Genomic DNA, 26,150 nt, shown 5'->3' with positions numbered 1-26,150 from the left:
AAAGGCGAAAGGTATTGTTCGGCTCCATTGCCGCAACTTGTCTGCTGTGGCAGCTCATACAATGCATTTGATTGTGGAAATTTAAAACTGTTTTCCATTAGGAAATTGCATTGGGGGCAACCGTCCAGCCCTGGCCAGACCAGCAGCCAGGCCAGCAGACGGGCAATACAATGTGCGCCAGTCAAGAGGTCAACTTGACAGCCCCACTAAATGGCAACTCGAGTGGCCAAAGTGTGGGCGTGGCAGCGCCTAATGAAAACCCATTCAGTGCATTTTGCTCAAACCTCTACTCTATCGACCGACCTCGACCAAATATATATCAAGAACAAGAATATATATACGCACACACACCCACACACATACACACATGGAAAGCTTTTGCGATAAATGCCGCAAATATTCTTCACAAAATTGGTACATTGTTAGTAAATAAAAGAGAAAAAGCTCACGACTTGCAACAATTGCCGGATAGTGCATATAATCTCGATATGATACTCTGTAAACCGGAAAACGAATTTGACTACAGGCAAAACTTGGTAAATTTATCTAAAAATATATTATTTCATATTAGGTGGGGCGTAATCGAAATAATACCATTTGTTAAAGAGAATAAAGCATTAGAGAATATGATATCTTAGGTAGAATCGATAACATAAATTGGCAAGCTATCGATAAATATTAGCATGGGGAAACAAATCAAATTTATTATTATTGTATATCAATAATAACAATGAATAAATAAATAATATAACCATCAATTACTTTGCAAATTAAATAAATTTTAGAGGTAGTAATCTATTAAGAAAATATATATAAAATTAAAATAAAATTATCTTTACATTTATCGATAACTATCGGAGTTTTGTATTATTATGTGATTCAGCAAGTTTTTGATAAATTTTAAGATCATATTAAAATGTTAATTATATATTATTTGTAAGCAAAAAATAATAGGCTTTACGTTAAGTAAAAATATTTCTTTTATCTAACACCAATAAACGATAAAAATGAATCGATAATTCGGCAATTTAAGATTAATTTTATAAGATTAATTTTTTTAATAAAAGTAACAGCTATTTTACATTAAGTAATTTATCTAAATTTGATTTTGTTAGGGTATTCAGCTATAATCAACACATTTGTCCCCAGTTTACACACTCACTTCTTTCATTTGCTTTCGCAGAGCTCTATCAATATTGGTCCAAGCTGATTGTATTCCTTTGCCACCCTAACACACACACTAACACCCACACACACACACTGTGTGCCATGCCAAGTGTTTGCGCTGCTTTCACGCCTTTACAACACGTTCTTTTTCTCTTTTTTCCGCAATTCCCCCCGTTTCTCCCTTTACATTCAGACATCTTATTGAGCAATCAAGTTGCAGTTCAGAGACACAGCGCACGTGTCTAGTGCCATTTAGCGGAATGCTTAATTTCGTTTTAATTACCGGCCACAGCAATTAACAAACCTCGCCGTTGGCCCCAACAAAGGGGAGTCGTCGCAAGAACAATGCCAGCTAATTATGCTGAAAGATAATTGTGCTGGCCATTAACTGAGCCCCACTGAAGCGTCACAAACGTTGTCAACGCACCAATAGAAACTGGCCAAAGACTAGTTAATCTTCGCTAGTCGACAGCCGACCTTCGAAGTGTAAAAAACGCAACACTGCCGTTTGAAAGTATGCGAGCAGCAAAGACTATGAATACTCTTATCTTGCGCATTATACTAAAAGCTATTTTATTATTTGATTTTAATCTCTTTTATATGAGTTGTGGTTGCATTTCCATTACCGTTACGCTTCAGAGTAGAGTATTTTAGCTGGGGAACATATGTACATATTAATGTAGAAATAGTTTGAAATGACTATGTGTATCTAATTGTGGGCAGTATTTAAATACCAAACAAATAAGTAAATACAAATTAAATTAATTAATAATTTTGAATAATAACTTTATGCAAAGAATGAGTATTTTATAAATGTTTGTATTACCTCATCAATGAGTGCAGCACTCGAAATATCGTTTATTCATATATATATTCATCATTCAATTATTGAACTGAACAATTAATGAGCGTACATATATATCATATGTAAATATATGTATATACATTTATATGTAGGTATAAGCCGAAACCCTTTTCATAACACTCACACTATGCGAATACCCAAATGTCGCATTAACTTTAACTCAATGGGACAACAAATTGCCCCACAAATGAAGCTTATGAGTTATCGTATTTCCATACACGTCGAACACGGCTTTTGTGTGTCTTATACCTGATGCCTTCTATTTTTATGAACCGCTCGACGTCATACGATTGCTATTTATATTTATAACGAACGGCGGCTAGCAACAGGACTCTTGGCTTTTTCACTGACCTATTACATTTGCAACTGCAACAGTAACGACCTGAAGGGAGGAAGGGCATAACAAATATGGTCATAAATAAATAATTATGTGCTTGAAACTATTGGAAATTACCGTTACCGTAGCAATTTTATAAGAAATGTTTTTGGTTTTTTTTTCTGTTTGGATTTGATTTTGACTACCTTGAGTGTTTGAGCGTGGCTATGAGTGTGTGAGTGTGCGTCGGCATGTGCCTGAGTCCAATACAGTAACAAAAAAATATATAAAATAAAAATAAAATAAAGTTAAAAAAAAAAAGTTCAAAAATCAATCAACGTGCGAAAAAGGCAATTTGTGGTTGCCGGCAAAAGAGCAACAACAACAACAAATGCTTGAAAATTCTATTATGAGCAAAGTTCCGGAACTTATGTGAGCACCATGGGCAACATTTATGACTTTAAATGAAACAAAGTAGATTTAGTCTTATTATAATAGATTCGTAATTTAACGTTTAACAATGTGTAGTTAGACGCACTGTTAAGTTAACAGCTGTTAACGTTCATTTTATGGTTGAATTAATTTAGGGTAGTAGTAAGAAATGTAGAATTTTGAATGTAGTAAAGTTCTGTTAATGATTAAATTTAAAAATTAATAAAAAGTAGAGCTCTTCTTAAAATTTTGAATTTAAAAAAAAATTATTTAAAAATTTTTAATTTGCTTCATAATTTAAAAATTCAAAAATTATTTTAATAATAATTATTATTTGATGATATTATTTAATATATAAATAAATTTTAATTTAAATTACTACATTATTGGAAAAAGAGAAGAAAAGTAAATAAAAAAAAAAATAATAAAATAAACCTAACTGGAATTTACTATATCAAATTTATGCCGTAAAAAATTTCCCATTCGCCCACAGTGCAGCATAGCACAATGGCATAGGTGTATATTATATGTATATATATGTGCGGATATATATATATGTATGTGTGTCTGAGTGTTTGCTCTTGTGTACGTATGGAGCACCTTAGCGAGCTGACAACTTTTTTGTAGCCGTTGTTGTTGTTGTTTTTTGGCAAACGCCAAACGTAGCATGAAACATGAACGAACCGAGGCGATAAAAAAAGGGGGCAACAGAAAAAAAAATAAATAAAAACAGAAAAGGTAAAAAGGAAAAATCAAAATACAATATTAAAGTTGAGTCTTCTTTTCTTTTTTCATTTAATTTTTGTTTTCTTCGTCAGTTTTTTCGTCATTCTCCATGGAATTCTGCTCAATGACGCATTTAATAGCTTTGCTTTTGCCAGTTTATTGTGTGTAGGACGCGTTCCTTTCAATATTCTGACAAATGCTCATTGTGTGTGGCCGACGTAGAGAATGGAAAAATATAAAAATAAATAAATAAAAGTGGAAGAAGATGCGCAAATTAGCTGAACAGCATTTGGAAACTGTCATTTGACGAAAGCCAAGCCGAAAACGAAATGATTTGGCAGTTAAATATTTAATTATTGGCGCACGCATGAGCGACACTCGAGCCTCATTTTCACAAATTTATCAATTACGTGGGAAATTTCGTTGGAAACGGTCTATCACGGATACGCCTACTCGGAACAGAGACCGCAGTCGTAACAGGGCTATGGCTATTCGACTATTCAATTCAGAGCGAACGTCGACGTTTCGAAGTTCGATTTACGTTTTCGTTTCCCATTGGATACCCAGTAGAATTTTTTTAGAAAAATGGAATCAGGGATAAATATGCTTAATAATATACATAAAACTTGGTATTACACTGAGAATCATCATTTGAGTCTAAATTTTAGGCTCATTTACATCTGGACAATAATTTAATATAGCATACTTATTAGGTTGTCTATTGTTCATTAATTTTTATTTTTTTTTTTTTCATATACAATAAAGATTGTATATTAATTACTTATTTGTTATTCTTTAGACTATATATTTTTGATTCATATTTTATTTAACCTTAAAAAATCCATTAGTATTTAAGAGGTATGATCAAGTATGTAATACACAAAAAATTATATGATTTCTATGACTCAACAATATAGAACATATATATTATAGATTATCGACACGTAAACTAATTAAGAAGGCAGCTCTCATACCGCAAAGAAAATAACACAGCTACTGATTGTACAGTAACTCGAGGCTATGTACGTGGTATGAGCTAGTCGTCTGTTTTCCAGACTCTCCTGCACCATATTTGTTTTATTTTTTGTGTGTGTACATCTTCGGGTAGCTAGGCACACGGCAGCCCAGCGAAGCGGATATCCTTTTGAATTCGAAATCAAACCGAATCAAACCGAATCAGGCCAAGCCAAGTGGAACTGAAGGATACTGAGGCTGCTTGCTAGACTGCCAGACTGACTGACTAACTGACTAGCTGATTGACTGCCCGACTGAGTGCGTGACTGACGGAGGAAGAGCCGGACTGAGTGACTGACTGAAATGGATCGCTAACTTTGCCTCTGTGCAGACTTATTGTAGCGACTGTGGCGTGCAGTAAACATAAACGCCGCACTTGATGGGGGCACGATTTATGCTAATTTTATGCGCACCGCTAAAACTCTTTGGTCCGCAAATAGAAAATTTCATTATACCAAAGCGAAGATTTGATGGCTCGACAGAAATGTCCGCCGCAATGCTGTGAAAATGGCGCGTGCTCACCTGAGGTCAGCTGAAATTTCTTATTGTTGAAATTCCCAGCTGTGTTATAAGCCGTGATTGTGTTTCCGCTTGACCAAATTCACCTAATTTACCTTGAACACTTCACTCAACACTTTTAACTTTGCAAATTGATCAATTAAAGAAATTTTATTAATTTTGTCTGGCCAGCTGCGACATATTTTGTTCGCCGATAATTGCTCACTATCGATATGCGCGATCCATGTTATGCTCAACAGGTGCTGTGAGAAATTCCAGTCACTGCTAAGTTATGCAGTGAAAGACTTTGAAGCTGAGCTTTAAGGTTTATGTTAAATTGGAATAGGCTTTGATGTTATGTTATGTTAACAGTGTAAAGCTATTCAAACGTCTGTTAAGATAGCTTGTTTTGCTGATATATGCGATAATTTACATATCTGTATATAACAGTAGCCAACGAAATATATTGATTGCATAACTGCATATTTCCATCAAAAATTCATCATCAGTCAATTTAACACGCATTGGTCAATGCCAAAATGCCAGAGGGGAAAAAAAAGGGAAAGAAGTTAATTAAGGCAAAAATATAAAATTCATTCAACCGGATCGATGAAAAACCAACTGCAGCAACTTTACAGCTGTTAATTCGCATTGCTGACCCCCCGACAGCAATATTCTGTGTAATTATACACCATCTACACATAGTTTGGGGCTGAGGTGCAATACAGTGTGTATATCAGCTATAAATAGAATTTAATCTATGCATAATACAACATTTTACCCACTTCCTCGTCGAAGTACACACAGGCACGCACACACACATAGACTTACGCATGTAATCGCCCACATACACAGACGAACACATGCCAAATGCAGCGCTTTTGAGGCGCGTGCGTGCGAGTGAGATAGTGCTAGTGCACTTCTAACTTCCCATCTCCATTACCGTTTGCCCACTTCAAGCTTCAAAGCGCAAAAATGCTGGGGAGAATGTGTGTGAGTGTGTGAGAGAGTGTGTGTGTGAAATTTGTATTTCATTTATTACTACTTTATAATTATAGCCTTGGAAGTACTTGGGATTCGTAACTTAAGCGTGTTCACATCAAAGGGAAATGAGCGTAATAAATATTGGAGATGGGGGAGAAATTTTATATAGGTAAATAATTTAATAATTAATGATTTTTTTTGCGAAGAGTCAAAACGTCTAAAAATTTAAATTTTAAAAAGATAATTATATTACCTGTCAATTTTTTTAGGCCTTTAAGAGTAAGTAAGGCTAATATTTTATAAATATGATTTATTTTATTATTGTTTCTTTTACAAGTAAAATTTGAATGTATTCCTTTTTCAAACAGTATTCCACTTGTTCGCCTAATCTGTATTTAGATTTTTATCATATATTTTACATAAAAATATTGTGTGTAACCAGCGCTTCCACAATACCTCTATCTAGCGCAACAAAAATACACCAACCGCCAGTGAGCTCACATAATGCATTCATTATGAATAGACAGCGGGTATTACAGAAGGGATTACGCTGCATGTTGTCCCGCCGTAGGGCTAAAACAAGGGGGATCGAGGGGTCGAGAGCTATGCAAATGATTGACGCAGCCCTGAAGTGTTCAAAGTTTTATGATTACACGAGTGCTCTGTGGATTTGTGAAATTAACTGCGACTGTCTGGCTCAAAGCAAACACACACACACACACAGAAGTGCATATGGCTTAGAGTATCCCACTAACAACAACAACAGAATAACAGTCAAAAGTTGGTAGTTTTTGGCTTGCATCGCATATATAAAATTCACAATTTATATGAGTCAAGTTTCAGTTTTGTCGGATGCACAGTGGCCAAACTTAAAGCCACTTTAAGACACGCTTATGGCCAAGTCCCATAAAACCAAACAGGGAAGTGGTGTCAAGTGCTGGCTTATCTTTACAACCTTTCTAAATACTCTTATTTTGGAATATAAGAATCGTCGATCTGACATCATTTATAGTGAAATGATGATACAATACTACACATTAAATACTTATGTTAATAATACCAGAGGAAATTTTTATGCTTATGTTAACGATTATCAGCCTTAACAGTCAGCATAGCTGCCTAACATTACATTACTCTGCTCCAGTGCAGCCAGCTTAGCCTATTTCAGGCTAGATCTGGCTTATTCTGTATATCTCTCTCTGTCTGTATCCCAAAGTGTCTCTCCGTCTGACTCTCCGACTCTCAAGAGACGAAGATCATTTAAGTTGTCTATATGCACACAGCAGTACTCATTCGGTAGTTAAAGTAAAACGAAGCTAGAGTGCTTGCAGCTGAAGAGAGTATTCCCATTAGTCTCTTTATGCTCGACTGAAACGATGTCTACCTGTCGTCGGGTTCAACATTTGAGAGCGACTTAGTGTTTGAGTGGAAGTTGCCCTATATAAAGGGCAGCAGCTATAGCATTCCTTCAGTCAGTCTTCAAGGTCAGTCGTGCAGTGTGTGATCGTGCAGCTGGGCATTAAAGTATTAGAAGAAAATAGTCTTTTAACAGTGAACGCTGCTCTGCTGCACAACTTATCAGGCATTACATTAAAAGAAGGCCCCTGCTAAAATTTAAGTCTTGCACTGCATACCTTAACAGGGACTGCATTTCTCACAGAACCTGTTGAGCATAACATCGATGGAGCAAGTCGATAGTTCCGCCATTGTTGGTGGCAAAATGCAAATTGGCTGTTGCTGCAAAAGTTGCGAAAGTTCACTAATTGTTTAATTTGCTAAGTTAATGTACAAATTGAGTGTTAAGTGAGTAAGGTTAATTAAGTCTCTATAAAAATGCAAGCGCTTGCTTTCCTTTGAAAGCACTTTACAGGTCATACCTCCATTTTTAGGTTGTTTTTTTAACGTTGCTGTTGTAAAATTTTCAACAACAAAAATGCCTTAAGCACTTAAAACTTCTAAAGGCATAATACAATCGCAATCAAAACATGTCTAAAGCACAATTAATCGCTTAATATTAACCTTGCGGCTTAACACGGCTGAAAATGAAACGCTGACAGCTTAGCGCTGTAAGATTGCGACAGAGCTTAACAGTACATTTGTTACCCTATGTTAATTAACAGATTTTCAGGTTGCAAATTAAGGAAAATATTGATGCTTATTTTAAAAATATTTAACGGTGTATTTATTTAAGACATAACAATCAAAATCTAATTTTGATTATCTTTTAATATCATTTACCACAATCACTTTTTATTTCAAAGCTAGAGCATTTAATCTTCGCCAACATCCGCTCTGCTTTCCTTTTGCTATGCTTGTTTTTCCCCTTTCAATTTATTTTTTCTACTTTGTTTTTGCTGCCACGCGCTTGTTTACACAAAATTGTGTTAAACGTGCGAAAAACTGAAAGAAGAAGGGGGAAAACAAGTAAGTAATTTGCCATTACTCAGCCGCAGCATCTTTTACCTGGAAATGCTACCGTTTACCGTTTACCTTGACGGCGATTTCTGCTGGCTTTTGTCTGGCTGGATATACATACTTATATATAACCAACCCTTACTTAGTTATAATGAGGAAACTTTTCGCTGTATTAAGCAGTGTCCTGTGTTGGGAACCCTTTTTTCCATACTGTTGATCTCTGTATAAAAGCATTTTCTTATATATTTTTCTTCGTTTTATTCATATTTTTTTCTTCATCTCTTGTATAAACCTTAATTGAACATTTTCACTTATCTTGCCAGCAATTTTCCATTGTGAGCATAAACATATTTTCCAAATCATTTCAAGTGCGCACTTGGCCGTGAAAAATCTCTTGTGCCACAATTTGTTGGCTGCTAATGAAGCCCAAGTGGAAATATTACGAAATATTTCGATGTACATATATAAATTATAAGAATTTTGTGTTGCAGCATCGGAAAATTGGGCAAATTAGGATTGACCTTTAAGGCGCAAAAGGTCTGTGGAGATTAATTAGGCACTTATCGTCAGATTTAACAAGCAACACATTTTAGAGCATTTCATAATTTAACGGCCCGAAAAACCTTTCAGACAGTTGGAGGGGCAATTAAATGCCGGACGAGTGGGCTCATTTTGTGCATAGTTTATGTGTTAGGATTAAAGCCATAAAATTTTGCATTTTCCATGCACATAAATCTTTTTAGCGCTGTCGTCAGCATCGACGACACAAAGCAGCGCGTTTCGAGTATATAAATTAAATATATACTTTATTTTTCTGCCGCTGCTACGGCTTCTTCTTTGCCTTGGTTTCTTAACGTGCCCCAAAAACAAAGCGCGACAGGCAAAGCCCAAAAAGGGTGGCCACAAAAGGTGCCACAAAGCCTTTAAGCCCACAAGGAACACGGCTTACAGATGTGTGACAACTGCTTAAGGGGAAACTGTGTATACTCTATGTCAGATTGCAAAGGAGAGTGCGGAAAATTACTATATACCCCTGTGAAGTGTAAAGGATAAAGAAACTTCATGCAAATTAATGTTGAAACAAATTAAAACAAATGAATGAGATATAGGGAACAACTTTTAAATATAATCCCTAACGTGATCATAAAATTTGTAATTTCACAAAAATTGGGTTTATAATAAATTTAAAAATATGAAAGGTAATTTTTTGCTGTTGAAGCCTATATAATTTCTGATAAACGATTTTCTTTAAGATTATAAAAATTAAGGAAATTAGATTTGTGGGCATTATAAAATAGAATCTAGCTGAAACTTGAATAAGCATTCAAGTATGTTTTTCCCAACCTTAACTATTATATTTTTAGTAGAGTCTCATAAAGAAATCTTGACTTTGTCGATCTACATATCTGTCTAGCATTCTTGCTCTTTCCGCATAGTATTATCTTTCATTTCTTCTTTTTTCCTCCCCTCCCGTTTCTCTCTTTCTCTCATTCTTTACTCTATTCCCAAAATATATCTTTATTTCTCCATCCATCCAATATTCCCCAATCCCTATTTTTCGTCCCCCAACTTCTGGTCTAATATATGGTATATTATATTAAAAATATATAGTCATATTTACAAAATATTTGTAAAATATATACTTATTATTATAATATATTTTTTCACATTCTACGCATTTAGCAACCATTGCCAAATTTTCACCAAATTCTCGACAAAAAAAAAATGTGATCAGATTGGGACAAGGTATCATTATCGCACAGCGGACGTGCAGGCATTCAGCGAGCCTGCTATAAGGCAAGTGGGGCATGTGCCACAACAGCGCGGCGAGCAGCTTTTATTTAGTTTGGTGGCAGCGCGGAGGTAGGAAGCCGCTCAAGTGGTTGGGGCCACGACGTGGCATTAGAATGGCAACTGCCACGGCCACTTACGCACGTCGCAGTCAGCTGAGCAATTCAGGGCTTATAAAAAATTAAAATATTTACGCCACATTAAATGCAAATGGGCGAGCATTGGCAACAAAATATGATTTTGTGTGCCACGACACGCACACACGCACACGGGCATTTTATGGCCAGCACATACGCACCGAACGTTACCTTATGGCCCCGCTGGGAGCTCACAAGGGGGCGTATGCGCAACTAATATTTGCAATCTTTAAACAGCTTAAACAATTTCACGTGCCTTAAGCTGTCAAGCACTTGTCCTGACCTACTCCCTGTTCCTATTCCTGTTCCTGTTCCTGGTCCTGTTCCTGGTTCTGGTCCCAGCTGCAAGGCCGGCTCTAGCTGTCCAACCCAAATGAAAAAGATGTCAATAAATTTATTATTGTCACAATCTCTAGACAATTCAAGTTCAGTTTAGAGCTGAAAAATTGAAATCCCTCAGATTGAAAACGAACTGGCAAACACATATTTCCCTGAGGAGTATCACAGTAGATGTTAGAAAGATGTGAGATATAAAGAAGTAAATCTAAGTCAATTATCTGGGGATCGGACATTTTATACTATAAGGATATGGTGTAAATAAATCTATCTAAAGGGACCAGAGTTTCAAGAGATGAGATACAGATATAAATACACAGATACAGAGATACACAGATGTAGAGATACAGATATAGAGATACAGATATAGAGATACAGATATAGAGATACAGATATAGAGATACAGATATAGAGATACAGATATAGAGATACAGATATAGAGATACAGATAAAGAGATACAGATATAGAGATACAGATACACAGATACAGATGCACAGATACAAATACACAGATACAGATACACAGATACAGATACACAGATATAGAGATACAGATATAGAGATACAAATATAGAGATACAGATACACAGATACAGATACACAGATACAGATACACAGATACAGATACAGATACAGATACAGATACAGATTCAGATACAGTTACAGATACAGATACAGATACAGATATTCGTTTACAGAATATATATATATATATTTACACTCATATAGATATGTACACAGTCAGATACAATAACATTTTTCCAGGTACCTGAACACACCTTTTGACGGTTTATTTAAACCATTCCCTTAGTTCGACTGCCCGCCATTCAGCCGCCTATCAAGCGCCTGTCAAAATGGAATTGGAGCATTTATAAACTAATTAAAATGTATTCACATTAAAATGATGCACACATGCGGAAGATACACACTTTTGCTGTTCAGTTAATGACCAAATTATTGTCGGATTAGTTGGGGCCACCATGCAAATGACGTAAGTTGTTATACAACATTTTTTTGGGGTTAACTATAACAAGGTAGCTTAGCAGGTGCGTAGGCCTTTAGAACATAGGAATACCGCGAATTGTATATTAAATATCTAATTTATATACAAAATAACTGTTAAAGTTCTAGTTCTCTTGGAGTGGTAAAATGTCTGTCAAATATTTGACAGGCAGCTCAACTCATAGCCTTGTCTAAAGTTGAGCTATAACAGTCAACAGAATTTTGAGTTTGTTGACACGTAAAGGTGTTGATTAAGTTGATTAAATGAATAAATTTCATGAAAGATATTAAAGTTTTCTGAGAAATTATTTGATAGCTCGAACCTTGGCGTGCGAAAGCGAAGAATGTTAAGTTTATTCAAAGTAGGTTAAGAACATGTTAAAATCATGTTAAGAGTATGTTAGGCGCATGTTAAGATTACGTTCAATGCTAAACATTTTCTATTTGTCTTATGATAAAAATGATAATCAAAATGATAATAATGATAATAAAAATTTGCTGTACAGCAATGATAATAATCATATTCATATATACTACTGATTTTTCCATCTATGCTCTTCTTTAACATACCAGCTTAACTACGATAAATAATTCAATTAAATTCTTTTTTATTGTTTTAATATTCGTTTACATAGTCCAACCATTCAATCACTGGAAAATTTAATTTGTATATTCAAAATAGGACAGCTTAGCTGAAAGTATTGTTTTTTTTCCCACAAATAGATTTTTGAATAAAGCCACTCTAATCTTGACCACCGCAGCAGGATTGACCCAGTCAACAATGCAGCGAACACATATGTGAAAATATAACAATAGGAAAGAGGAAAAATGAATGAAAATGAATTGGATTTTTTTTTTCGGGGCTTCCCATTGCACTTCTAATTGTTTTTTAGCTTTTTCGTTTTGTGTCATTTCTGGTGACATCGATTGCACTTTGGCATAGAATCCAAATAAAATCTGTGAATATCGATTTGTTTTATGCACACGGATTCAAATTCGTTGAGCTGTCACTTGGCCCGAATGAAGGATGGGATTGGCATGGGAAGTTTAGTAGGAAGCATATATATTCGGGTACTGTTTGCAGTTCCAAAACATACGCGAAAGAGACTAAGCAAACTTGTATCAAATGACAGTGGCTGCAGGGGCAACGACATTTTATATATTTTTTGTTGATTAGAAATTTGAGTCATTTGTTTACTTTCGTAACATAAAAAGGTTAGACTTACTATTTTAGACCAACTATTTTAAATGTATAGATAAATAATCATTTTCAGTAAAATATATTTTATTATATATATTTTTATATATACTTTTTTATGTATATATTTTTATATATATTTTTGTTAAATATTTTTTGTTTAATTTATAAGCCGAATAACATTTATTTCTTTTGATATAAAAGTTTACAAGCTTTTCCAGTGTTTACCAAATATTTATCTAATTTTATGTAAATAATTTATTTACTTAACTTATTTTTAGAATTAAATGAAAGCTCCTGATTTGATATCAACAAATCGTTTGCCATTACAAATTCAATTGTTCCCCTTCGTTCATTTATTTTCGTTTTCGATTTCGATTGTTCAATTCGCCTGTCCGTCGGTTCGTGTTTGGTCCGTCATCGCTGAGGGTCATCGCTACGGGTAACGCGTTTTAAGCCATATCAGGCCCGGACACGGCACCGACACTTTTTGCCATTTGCAGTTGGTAAATAATTGATGACAAAAGTGCGCGATTATTGAACCAAGGCGCGTCCACATATTTCACACATACAGATACAGACACTCAGGCACACACACACACATGCATGCATGCATACAGACACAGACAGTTAATACCTCAATGTTGTCCCCGCCCTGTAAGCATGTCAAGTGAGAATCGATAAATCGATCTGAGGCAAAAGTGTCATAAATTATGTATATGAATACTTAGGCTACGCCCAGCCTGTTTGTGCAGTTAGCAAATGCAATTAACATTATTTTTAGTCCGCATTTAATTGCAATTAAGTAGAACGAAAAAGACGCAAAGCAATCGTAGCTAAACATTTATCAAGACCGCAAACCATGTACCCTAAAATTACGTTTTGTTAGAAGCTAAGAATGAGTTACGGGTAGGCATAGCTTTTCTTATGAGAAAATTATAATAGAGTGAGCTTTGAGATAAAGTAATTCATATTCCTTTTCAAAGTCGTTTGAGTTGACTAAATAAATTGATATATAGATAGATATATAGAATATAGATATTAAATTAGAGTATATTAAAATTTGTTGTCAAATGTCTGAACAATTTGAGTATCAGAAAGATTTTTCCATGAAGTTTTTTTTTATTAAAAATGTATATAAATAATATTATTTTTGCTTTATTTAAAATGTGTTATACAAGTTTTTTGCTTTTCAGAAATGAAAAAATATAGAAAAATAATAATATATATTTTTGTTATTAATTATATAATTTTTAATATATATTTTATATTTTTATAATTATTATAAATAAAATATATATATATATATATATATATATATATATATATATATATATATATATATATTTTAAATATTAATTTTGTTTATATTATTTCATTGATATTTTATATATTTAAAGATAAAATAAAAATAATTCTTGCTCATATATGTAATAATATAAAGGCAATGAAATTTTATTAATATTTATTTTTTTTTTTTTTCATTTTTTCACAGCATTTTGTCTTCGGTAATTCAGAGCACTTGAAGAACCTCGGCCATAGAACTGGCCGTAAATATATGTACATATATACTTTATATACATATTGCCATAAAGATAAATATATTATTCATACAACGGTCTCTAAATGTGTTACACACTTCAAGTGCTAGCCATGGGGCTCTCAACAAGCGCATAAAAAGTCGTCGACTGCAGCTGCTGCTATTGCTGTTTGCTGCCAGGCGACGACTAGGCGTATACGCAATATAATTGTAATTACATATGATGGCGTGTAGCTTTAGCAGAACTAAGTTAGAAGAAGTGCACACAGCTGTCACTGACTGTATGTGTGTGTGTGTGTGTGTAATATTATAAAAGTAAACCATCAAGTTGGCTCAATTAGTAGATAGAGACGGTGTCCACACTTACCTTTCGCCATCATCGTTGAATGAGAAATCGCCCAGCAGCAGATCACGAAAACGATAACGAGGCTGTAAAATGCGTGACATGTTGTTGTTGTTGTTGTTGTTGCTACTACTGTTGTTATTGTTGTTGTTAATGTTGTTGTTGTTGTTGCTGTTGCTCAAGTTGTTGTTGTTGATGTTTGTGGTCGTTATGCTTGGCACTTGCAATACAGCGACCGGCTGCTCGATCTGCCGCTCAGTTTCAGTTGCCTCTTGAAAATCACTAAAGTCCGTCACATTAATTAAGCACTCGTTGCCAGCAGCTGGCACTGAAGCAACAGCAACAGCAACGGCAGGTGTGGTAGGTGCCGCAGCACCATTGGCAGCAGCTGCTGCCGCTCTAGCATCATCAGTTTGCCTCCAATCATCGGGCACTATGTCAAGCCGCTTCCTTCGTCCACCTGTCACGCCCAGCAGCTCATCCTCGCGCGCCGCACTTGTCCCCGTCAGCAGATAGCCGCCACCACTGGCCCGATTGGGCCGTGGCGAACGTAGGCGCGTCCACAGATTGGCGAATATCTTGCACCAGGCTTACACCTTGGCGCCTTGGCGTATGCGCGTCGTCCCCTCTCCAATCGCCACCAATCTATCAATATGCCAATTTCAATTTCAATTGCAATTTATTGCAATTGCCATGTCAGATTCGGTAGCTACCGTCGCAGCTACTACGCTTTGAGCACTTCGACGGGGGTCCTGTAAGTTGGGCAGACATAAAAGTTAATTGAAATCACATCATTTAATTAAGAATGTCTAATTATTGAGTATTGCATAGAAAGGCGATACTTAATAGGAAGCATTAGCTGGAGTGGGTTTTAGATAATAGCATTTTATTTGCTTTGCAGCTTGCTGAGCTGTTTAAAGTAGTTTATTTTAGTATTTTGACTCTTTGACTATATGAAAATCGCATAGAAAGGCATTAAAAAATAATTTTCTTATGGGTGGATATGGATATATGTATATAAGAATATATGGATATGTATAAACCATTTAATACAATTTATATACAAGTCTTTATACATTTTAAAATAATTCCTCAATTTAATTGCTAATTTTTATTCGCTTAATACTATAAAATGAGACGATATCGCATTGTTGAACACACTAAGAAAATTTTTATGGATCTCTATAAACAGCAGAGTTAAAGTTTTGATGGTCTATAACAAACTCAGACCAAGCTCGTCTCGGTAACATATATTATATTTTTTTTATTAAATTGATTACAATCTATATAGAGCTTGATTTATTTGGGTAGTCCTGATTTCAAAATTTAAAAAATTTTTTTTAAATAAGAAAGGGTTATTTTTTTTTATAAATAATAGCCTACACATTGCATATTTAATATTATATACCATAACATATAAACCAATATATTAATCTGAACATACGCCAAGAAATCCTTCAACAAACACAACAAATAATATATTTTTTCCACACATTTTTTACTACTAGTTAGTCATTTTTCTATAAATATTTCTCCTGAATTGTTTATTGACAGGATCTAGGTCTTATATAAACGACTCCTCTCACTTTCACTCATCAACACATAATCATTTAATTGCCAGCGAAAGAAGTTCGACATGCAAACGTTTAGGCAGCACGCACATATGAACCCATCGATATGAGCACAATGGGATTTGATCCATTTTAATCCTCGAATCTATGGCTAAGCATAAAATCCATTTATTTTTGTGTAAAGCAAATCTTGATTATAAAAAGCAACAACAACAGCAACAACAACATCAGCAAATTGAAGCTGCCAAACAAATCAATGTCAAGTCAAGTTTTTCTTGCTCAACAATGCAGACAAAGCAAACTCTCATATGAATGGGCAGCCAGACTGACAGCTAGACAGAGATAGCGAGAGGGAGGGAGAGGGAGAGAGAGAGAGTGAAAGACAGATAGAGATAGAGCACATCGCAGCATCTGACCAAGAGCTGTTTTCTTCAATAAATTCCCTATCCCCCTCACACTCGCTCTCTCCCACTCCCTCACTCTCTCTCTCTCCCACATCTTTGGTGCTCCTCTGATTGTTTGCTGTCTGCGTAATCAAATCAGCTGCCACAGCTTAGTCTTAGACCGGCTGTGGCACATAAATCGCGCTGCCACGCCCACTTGTTGTGAGAAATTTAAGCAATTACACACACACACACACACACACGTACAGACAGCTGTTTCTATCCCAGCCAGGTGCACGTTTTGTTCTTGGCTAATATAAATTTTTGCGTCCTGCACATTAATTAGATTGTCGCCTTTCGAGTTTCAAACGTTTTCCCTCATTGCATTTCGGCCATAAAATATTTTGTGCCTAAAGCGTTTTTAATTAGTTACAGCAAATTTGCTGCTCGCCACGCCTCCCTTCGCCCGCTCACTGGGCCATTTGTCTCACTCTCTCTCCCTCCCTCTCTCCCTCCCTCTCTGTCTGTGCAAATTGTGCCTAGTTTATAATTGGCTTACGCCGCAGCAAAATGTTCAAATAAGTTTTTCAATTATATTTATAGTTTGACGCTTGGCATTAATTCACAAGCAAATCTCTGGGCCCGATTTTGTTTTTGGCTACGGTAATTTGTTGGCACAGACGCGTCAAGCCGACAATCTTTACAATTTATGCCAAGTAAACAGGATTAGGGAAAATGTTGTATAAATACCAAGAAAAGAAAATTTATTTATAGAAAGAAAATTAGCATTTTTATGGGCTGCCTAAGGAATTTAAATTTTGTAGTATTTAAGCTGTATTATTTATTAAATTCTTATACCTAAATTGATGTATCTAAAAATCCGGAATATCAGCTGTTTGGTTAAACCACATATAGTATGCTCCAAATTTTAAATTTATATTTTTTATTATTATTATTATTTTTTTTTTTTTTTTTTTTTTTTTAATTGTGTGAGTCAAGTCTATATTATTTGTTCAACATTTCTATTATTATAAATATTAAAATATATATTTTTAAGTATATTTAAAGTAAAGTCAACATTTTTATGTCAAACAAACAAAACTTATTTTAAATAGCAAAAAAATTGCAAATAAAAATGGAAATCAAAGAAATTTGCTTTGCTATTACGAATAAAAAATTTATCAAAAAAAAAAAAAAAAAAAAAAAAAAAGCTGACAAAAACTGTATTAAAATAAATATAAATAATAATGGAAACGTAACTCATAATCAAACAAATATGATCCAATTAAATGAAAGAAAAAACAAGTAAGAAAGCTCTAGTCGAGACTGCTCGACTACGAGATCCCCTGAACCCTTGGAGCAATAGATATTTCAATAATTTTTCGCGTCTTTCAGCTTACACAAGAAACACGCACACACACACACACACAGGCACGTACGCACACACAGGCACACATACACACACACGCATACAGACACACATACACACACACATACACAAACACATACACACACACGCATAAACACGCATGGGCTGCAGTGTGCGCTTACTATGAGAACTTAATAGTTTAATAACTTTTTTTATGGACGTACGATCTTCATGAAACTTTCAGATTATGATTATAACATGAATATGCATGTAATTGCCAAAGCACAAGTCTCTAGTATTTGAAATACGCTTTTTACAAAAGTGAGGGTGAGGGGGTGAACTTAGAGGTGGGGGGTTAATTTTAACAAAAACCGAAATTGTATAAATTGCATGTAAGCATACATTAAAAATTTGGAGACTCTAGCAATAAAGGTGTAGAAGATATAATTTTATAACTGGTTTTCGATAAGGTTTTTTATCGATAAAAAAAAGATCGGGATGAGTTATCGATTTTTAATGATAAACTTGATATGCGCACTGTAATTACGGACATTCTAAAAAAAATTTGAAGTCTCTAGCTCTTATATCTTCTGAAATCGACGCGTTCATACATACGGACAGACGGACAGACGGACAGACAGACGGACAGGGCCAAATCAACTCAGCTCGTCGCCCTGATCAAGAATATATATACTTTGTGGGGTCTGCCACGCCTCCTTCTGCCTGTTACATACATTTCAACAAAACCATTATACCCTGATTTCCCATTGAAAATGGGTTCAGGGTATAATGATTTCATATAATATATTCATTTCGGGAAATCAACAAATATTTGCAGTAAAATCAAATGTAAACAAAAATTTAAATTTATATTAAAATTTTTTTGTATATAGTTTTTTATATACGTAATAATATTTATATATACAAACAGCCGCTTCCAGCCGCACGTCGATTTAATGAACTCAAATTTAAACACAAATTTTAATTATATTTTGCTCAATATTTACTTGTAAATATAAAAAAGGAAATGACAGCAACAACAATGAGTTGCCATCAATACGTGACCAAATGAGCAACGCATGAATTTAATTTCTAAACATTATTTACGATGGCAAAGTATGAAAAATACAACAAAAAAATACAAAAATAAAAACGAAAAGCAAATGTGAAAGGGAAAATACGGTTGACCCCGCAAAATATGTGAGTAAATGTGTTTTTAGGCCATCATTTGGTCATCTATCTAATGCCTTAATTATGTGGTCTAAACGCAGACACACACACACAGAAATTTTGATTTATAGACTGCTAGGTTGCCACCAGAGTAGGACAAAGGATGGCGTAGGACTCTTGCTTGCGCTTGGGACAGATAACAAATTATTGTATTTCATGCGGCGCTAACATTTCGAAAATAATATCTTTTACTATCCTCAACCCAAACGCATACTTGCATTGTATATTCAACCTACTATTTGATGTTGAAGCAAAAGTTTCGCGTGTTGTAGCGTGCTGGGAGCTCAGCTTAGCTTACTTTTCTGTTCTGTTCTCTTCTGTTCATATTTCCTACCATATTCATCAACAATAATTGCCTAGCTGAGTTTTTGTTTTCTCTGCCACAAGCCACAAGCCGCGTATCCCTTTTGGCCACTGACACTTCATCATCATCTCTTTAGCTTCTGCTTCTGCTTGAGTTTGAGCTTCTTCTTCCTCATCCACACCCAGTTCATTGTGAGACAACCTGTACCCGTCTTCTGCCTAACTCTTGCCACATGCCCTACACTCTGCTCGTTAGCTGAGCATACAGCGCATGTTAAGTGCTCTGACTCACGCCAAAGGGATTTGCTGCCAAAGCCATTGATGTTATAAGAGGGATTTTAATCATGCTCAAATATTGAAATCTAGACTTAAGAACTTTTGAATGGAATAATGAAGTAAATATTCATAAATTAAAATTAATTGAAATATTTGTAGAGAGAGCTTTGTAAGATAAGTTTTGCACTTTGAAAGACTAAACAGAATTTGAAATAATTATAGTTTATTTATATTTTTTTATATGCCAAAAAAAAACTTATATATATAATTTTAAAATGAAAAGCTGCTGGCTAGCAAATATATTTTTTTAATATTAAAAACAATTCTTAAATAAATAATATAAAGTTAATATTTTATTTATTGATTTTTTTAATTACAATATTTGATCTAGATAAATTTTTTTAAATAAATAAATTAATTAATAATAATTAATAATTTTTTTTAATACTTTTTATTTATTTAATATTATATAAAAAATTAAAAAAAAATAATATTCAAAAATAAATTAAGTAAAATTAACATTAATAAATAAAAAAAATTTGTTAAAAATATTATTCACATCATTTTTAGGTGTTTTTTTTTTAACTAAACCTCCAACTAATGAAAAATATAACATAAAACTATTTTTATTATGATTTCATTTAATCGGAAAATAATATTTAAAATGTGTCTAATGCAATTAAATTATAATGCTATACTATTATTTACTGTTGATTAACATAGTATAAATAATTAGTTTTAGCTATCCAAATTCATTTCCCATATAATTTGGGTAGCGTATACACAATTTCCCCAGTTGCTTTGCCATTGGCTGCGAGGTTTTGTTTTACTTTCAGACAGCGCTCGGGGCTTTATTATTCTTTGGCTGACAATGTCCCATAAGAAGTCGTCAGTTGTGACTGTTTTTGTGTGCCTTTGAGCAGCATTTTGTTTGGTTAGATTATCCAAAGGCCTCCCTGCCGCCCCTCCCTTAGCCTGATGCCTTTAAACCGCAAAGGTCGCCACGCATAGCGCTGCAGCTGGTGGTGCTGCGGCTGCTGTTGCGGATGCTGCGCCTGCTGCTACTGATGTTGTTGTTGTTGTTGTTTTTATTTTATCTTTTTTTTTTTTTGGTGACTTGTCAAGCACTTGGAATATTTTATAAGAAAAACTTGACCCGCTTTATGCAACAACAGCCAAAACAATGGACGCGCAAAATTCGCGCCAGCCCACCCACACTTCCGCAAAAAAAAAAAAAAATATGTATGTATATAACACGCCCCAACACAACCAAACACCCACGCACACACACACACACTTGTACGTTCCGCTCCGCTCGCACGTTTCCCACCCACACAGCACACCTGTATTTCCTCTCAACCACATTCAGTTGTCCCTCTTAAGCTCTTCATCTTGTTCAGCTGCTGTTGCCCCCTTCGGCCGCTAACGTTTCGCATTGTTTTTATCTTTTTCTCATTGTTGCCCGTTTGGGGCTGCTCATCTCTTTGCTCTCGCCATGTTTTCTTTTTGTGGCCCTCATTCCGGCTCTTAATTAAAATTAACATTTTATAAATCCCACTTTAGACGGCATAATTACAACAGAAAAAAAACAAAAACAAAAACAAAAAAAGCGAAAAAGAAAGTCAGCATTAAAAAATAAGTTTATAAATATTTAAGACTAAAGCTGTTTACAGTTCTTAGTCCAAGTGTCGCTCTCACTCCATGCTTCCTCTCCCTCACCCTCTCCATCCCTCTCTCTCTTTCACACTTCTCCTTCTCATTTACAATTTGCCGTCGGCCTGACTTTCTCAACTTTTGTGACTGCTTTTCGAATTATCCTCGATAAGCTTTAAATTATATTTAAATATTTATTTATTTAGCAGCGCTGTGTGTGCCTCTTTTTTGGTATTTTTGTTGGTATTTTGTGTTGGTATTTTGTAACAGAAACAGCACAAAAAGGTCAAATAGTTTAACCTTTTTGTCCACCAATTTAATTGAGACATTAAATATGAGAAAGGTCTTCGCATTTGCGGCCCCCGCTCATTGTTGAAACGTTGGCCGAGATTAAAATTGCATACCTCTGGCTTATATTTTAATCAAGCATAATAAATCATTTAGCCTGAAAGCAAACACACACACACGCACACTCACAAACTGAAAAACTAATTTCCACACAATTTTGCAAAAGTTAACTCATATATTTCAATTCAATTTTGTTACAGGCAAACAGATTAAAAATTGAATACATTTGGTGGTGGTGGAAAAGCTCTATGGGAGAGTTGCTTAATAATATTTTGTTGCATAGTTTTAGGATTCTGGAAAATTAGTAAATTTAAATGTTTTTAATTTTAAACAGAAAATAAGATTGTACGAAATATGAATTATTTTTTGTTGGAATTTAATTTTTTTATTTTAATTTAAATAAAAAACAATAAATAAAATAAATAAATAAAATAAATTTTTTTTTTCTCCATTTTTTATAAGCGTGAAATAAGTCACAAATAATATCTGTTTCCCTTTCGATTCATAAAAATGTTCTAAATAATGAAACTATTTAAAATATATTTTTCAATATAAAAATAAAAATCAGAAACTTTTCAACACATAAGACTAAATTACTATTATCAATCATAAAGCATCAAATACTATATTCTTCAAAAAAAAATAAGTATATAAAAATTCCAACATATATTTCATGTAAAAAAATCTGTCATCAATATGTCTCTTACATATTAATATAAATATTTTTCACAATTCAAACCTAATTGATTTTTTAAATCTCAACTGATGTCAACTTTATTAATTAAAAAAGTCTCAATACGCAAAAAAAATCAATGTAAAGGATTCACTTTGCTTTAGTTTTAATTGATTTTTTTCTCTCAAAACCGAATTTCATTAAGTTTATGAAGTGCTCTTCACCTGCTTCAGCTTTCGGTTAATCAATAAACTTTCATTCGCCTTAACGGTAAATGCAGAAACCAATCAAATATTGTCGCCATCTGCATGCCAAATAAATGGTCTTCAATGCCCTAGAGACAAACGTGGAGCAAAGGTCGAATGCCAAAAAAAAAAAAAAAAAAAAAAAAAAAAAAACAAGAAGAAGGGCAGAAAAAACTACAACATAATGAGAAAGTCAGCAGCTGAATATATTTATTTCTCTGTTTAACTTTTGCTTCTTGTTTTTGTTTTATTCTAGTGCGATAATTGAATGCATTACTCAGAGCGCATAAGAAAGAGAGAGGGAGACAGAGAGTGAAGTTGAGCATAAAATCTCTTACCTTTTAAGGCTCTTTAACACTTTACTGCCCGAGATGTAAATGTTTTCCAGCATATTTTATGCGAAAAGTCATCAAAACTTTTGACAACACCAAACTTTTTGGCTGATTATTGTTGTTGTTGTTCCTTTCGTTGTTGTTGTTGTTGTTGCATTCACTGCATGGACACAAAACTTTTATGCGGCACGCTTAGTATTAAATTTCACAGTGTTTTCTTTGTATTATTATTTTATTTTTTTATTTATTTATTTTTTTTTTTTTTTTTTTTTGGCATCAATAGAGAATAAGATAAGGAGAAAAAATCACTCACACATGCACACACTCACACCTGCACGGCATACACGCACAAACGATCAGATCACTTAGCAAGGCATTCGATGTGTGCCTCCCTTTGCAGTTGTTGCTATCTCACTCACACAACACACACGACGCGGACAATACATAAATAATTTGTGGGTGGCCAGCAACAGTGACGAAGAAACGGCGAAAAAAGTTTTCGTCAAATGCAAATAGCGTAAAGTTACACAAAAACAATACAACGCCGTTGCCGTTAGCGCAACCGTTACCGTTATTACTATAGTATTAATTCTTATTTCTCGTTCGACTGCGTTTGCGAACCGAACGCGCGCGAGGCTCAATAAGAACTGAGACAGGAGCGAAAGCCAGCGTCAAGCGGCGTAGGTGAAGAACGGTAAACGGCTAGCGTTGTTGTTGCGGTTGTCTTTCAGGCTGGTACTTGTTGTTGCTGTGCCCGTAGTGCTTATCAGAAACAGCTGCGCGCCAAACATTAAAGCGCCAAGCTTTGCCCAAAAGCTTTACAGTGGGCTCACATATATTGAGCATGGTTGGAGTGTGTGAGGGAAGGCAGATTGGATTGCCTTATTAATGTCAGATGTTTCAGACTAAATTTAAAAGTGTTTTAAATAAAATAAAATTGTTGAATTATTAATATAATTTTTAAAGTTTTATTTATTATATGTATATTATTTTTTAAATGTATGTAAAAAAGTAAAAAATTAAGTACATAAAAAAGCAATCAAAAAAATATATATTCTATTCTTATTATTCTATGATAATCGTCATCTTATAAAGTCCGACGATTTGCATTTATGTATAAAGCGAGAACCATTACAGAGCTGTCAAAAAAAAATAAATAAATAAATAAATAAAATTAACCAGCTTAAATATTATTCCCTGATGTCGAGGCTTAAAAGGTGGATCAAAACAATTTGTTAATATTCTAATTGAAGTGTATATAAATAAAAAGTTACCTTTAAAAGCTAAAAAGCTAAACTGTCAGCCCTGTCACAGCGCACAGCCAAATGCATTCCAAACCAAATTCAAAGTCAAATTCAATTTGAATGCACTTTACAGCTCAACTGTCAATCAATATGCTAATATCGTATCGAGAAAATAAGGAAGGCAAATATTTAGATACATATATATAAAAAGTTAACTAATTTATTCATTCAAGGGGAATGTTATAAAGCTTTGATATCGTGTATTAAAATTATAAATATAAAAAAATATTGTTATTTCTATTTAGTTCGCGATAGTGTATATTGTTTTTGGTCCATAATAACTTTAGAGTCCTCTAATAATTCTCAGTGGTGCGAACATAGTTAACGCCCGATGGCATGGAGACCTTGTCGAAGCCCTTGGGGAACAGCTTGTGGGCGTCCTCGTCGGTGACGGAGGGCAAGATCATGACCTTGGTGCCAGGCTACAGTGGTGGCAAGATTTATGAAATGAGTTTACAATTCCATATAGAGAATATAAGAGTTAGGGACTTACAGTCCAATTGGCGGGCGTGGCAACCACCTTTAGGCGATCGGTCAGCTGCAGCGAGTCGATGGTGCGCAAGATCTCACTAAATAAATTACAGGGTATTAGATAAGTATGCTTAAATTCAGTGAAATCATTCCACGCCACTCACTCAACATTGCGTCCCGTCGACATGGGATAGAACATGGACAGGCGCACCTTATGGTCCGGACTGATGATGAAGAGCGCCCGTATGGTCTTGCCCACCTCGGGATCCTGCCTCTGTTCCTCATCGAGCATGCCCAGCGACACGGCCAGATCGCGAGTGGGATCGGCAATGATGGGATATGGAAAATCGCCGGGAATATCCAGGCAATACGACTTAATGTCATTCACCCAATCGACGTGCGAGTCCAAAGCATCCACCGAGTGGGCCAGGCACTTGGTATTGCGCTTAGCAAACTCCGGCTGATGGACAGCGATGCGACCCAGCTCTGTGGTGCACACGGGCGTAAAGTCAGATGGATGAGAGAAGAGCACAACCCAGCTAGAGAAGAAGAAATAGTATTTATATTTATAAATAATTATGTAATTTTTCATATAATTTAGAGGATATTTATGAGTGTACTCAAACTTATTTTGTCAACTGTATGAGTGTGTGTGCGTTTACTTACGAGTCGCCCTGCCATTCGTAGAAGCTAATGGGACCCTTTGTGGTCTCCGCCTTGAAGTTTGGAATAGTTGCACCCAGACGCATTTTGATTACTTGTTCTTATTTTATTATTTAAAATTGAGCGAAGAGCGAAAATTCACTTTACTTGTTTGTCGCTGAACTGTTGAAGTCAACTGAATGGCAACTCGACTGCGCGACTGCCTTTTATACACGCCAAGCACACATACAAACGACGCGAGCAGCAAAGCAGAAGAGAAGAAGAACGAGGAGCGAAGAGCGAGAGAGCGGATCAACAGCTCACTAAAGCAAAGCCTGAGCTGGCATACAACTGTGATATTCATGTGTGTGTGTGTAGTTGTTATGCATACTTGATTGTTATACACGTTACAGCATTACACAGCTCTGTTATACAGCTAAACACTTGTTTATTTACAACCCAAGCAATTTAAAATAATAATCACAAATGCAGCTGCCTATATTATATGAATATAATATATACATATTTTATAATAAATAATTACACAAATCGGTTTTAGGTTTAGCTGATGAAATTGTCCAATTGG

The 26,150-nt window shown here is 34.7% G+C and overlaps 2 protein-coding genes across 4 annotated transcripts in view; both read right to left on the bottom strand.

Annotated features, from left to right (window-relative positions):
* Positions 1–23,802, bottom strand: part of SLO2 (slowpoke 2) — a 154,170-nt gene extending 130,368 nt beyond the window's left edge. Inside the window, exons 1-2 of one of the 3 annotated variants that reach the window (XM_089470275.1) lie at positions 23,154–23,802; positions 14,789–15,516 (exon numbers count right to left, since the gene is read on the bottom strand). In XM_089470275.1, the coding sequence (XP_089326401.1) occupies positions 14,789–14,868 (80 nt within the window). In that variant the 5' untranslated portion in view covers positions 14,869–15,516; positions 23,154–23,802. The remainder of the gene's footprint in view (positions 1–14,788; positions 15,517–23,153) is intronic. The other 2 variants (XM_089470280.1, XM_089470281.1) reach the window with 2 other exon arrangements.
* A 777-nt stretch (positions 23,803–24,579) lies between these two features.
* On the bottom strand, positions 24,580–25,784 carry Prx6c (Peroxiredoxin 6c). The gene is made up of 4 exons (XM_018009671.2): positions 25,589–25,784; positions 25,087–25,461; positions 24,945–25,020; positions 24,580–24,873 (listed from the first exon to the last, which is right to left on the bottom strand). The coding sequence occupies exons 1-4, from the start codon at positions 25,669–25,671 to the stop codon at positions 24,745–24,747; spliced, it is 663 nt and encodes a 220-aa protein (XP_017865160.1). The 5' UTR covers positions 25,672–25,784; the 3' UTR covers positions 24,580–24,744.
* Between the last annotated feature and the right edge of the window lie 366 nt (positions 25,785–26,150).

Source organism: Drosophila arizonae, chromosome 5, assembly GCF_054131065.1.
Source record: "Drosophila arizonae isolate 15081-1271.41 chromosome 5, UAZ_ARI_1.0, whole genome shotgun sequence".
NCBI classification, from domain to species: Eukaryota; Metazoa; Arthropoda; class Insecta; order Diptera; family Drosophilidae; genus Drosophila; species Drosophila arizonae.
The sequence above is the reverse complement of the archived record's forward strand: the minus strand, read 5'-3'. Positions and strand labels throughout refer to the sequence as shown.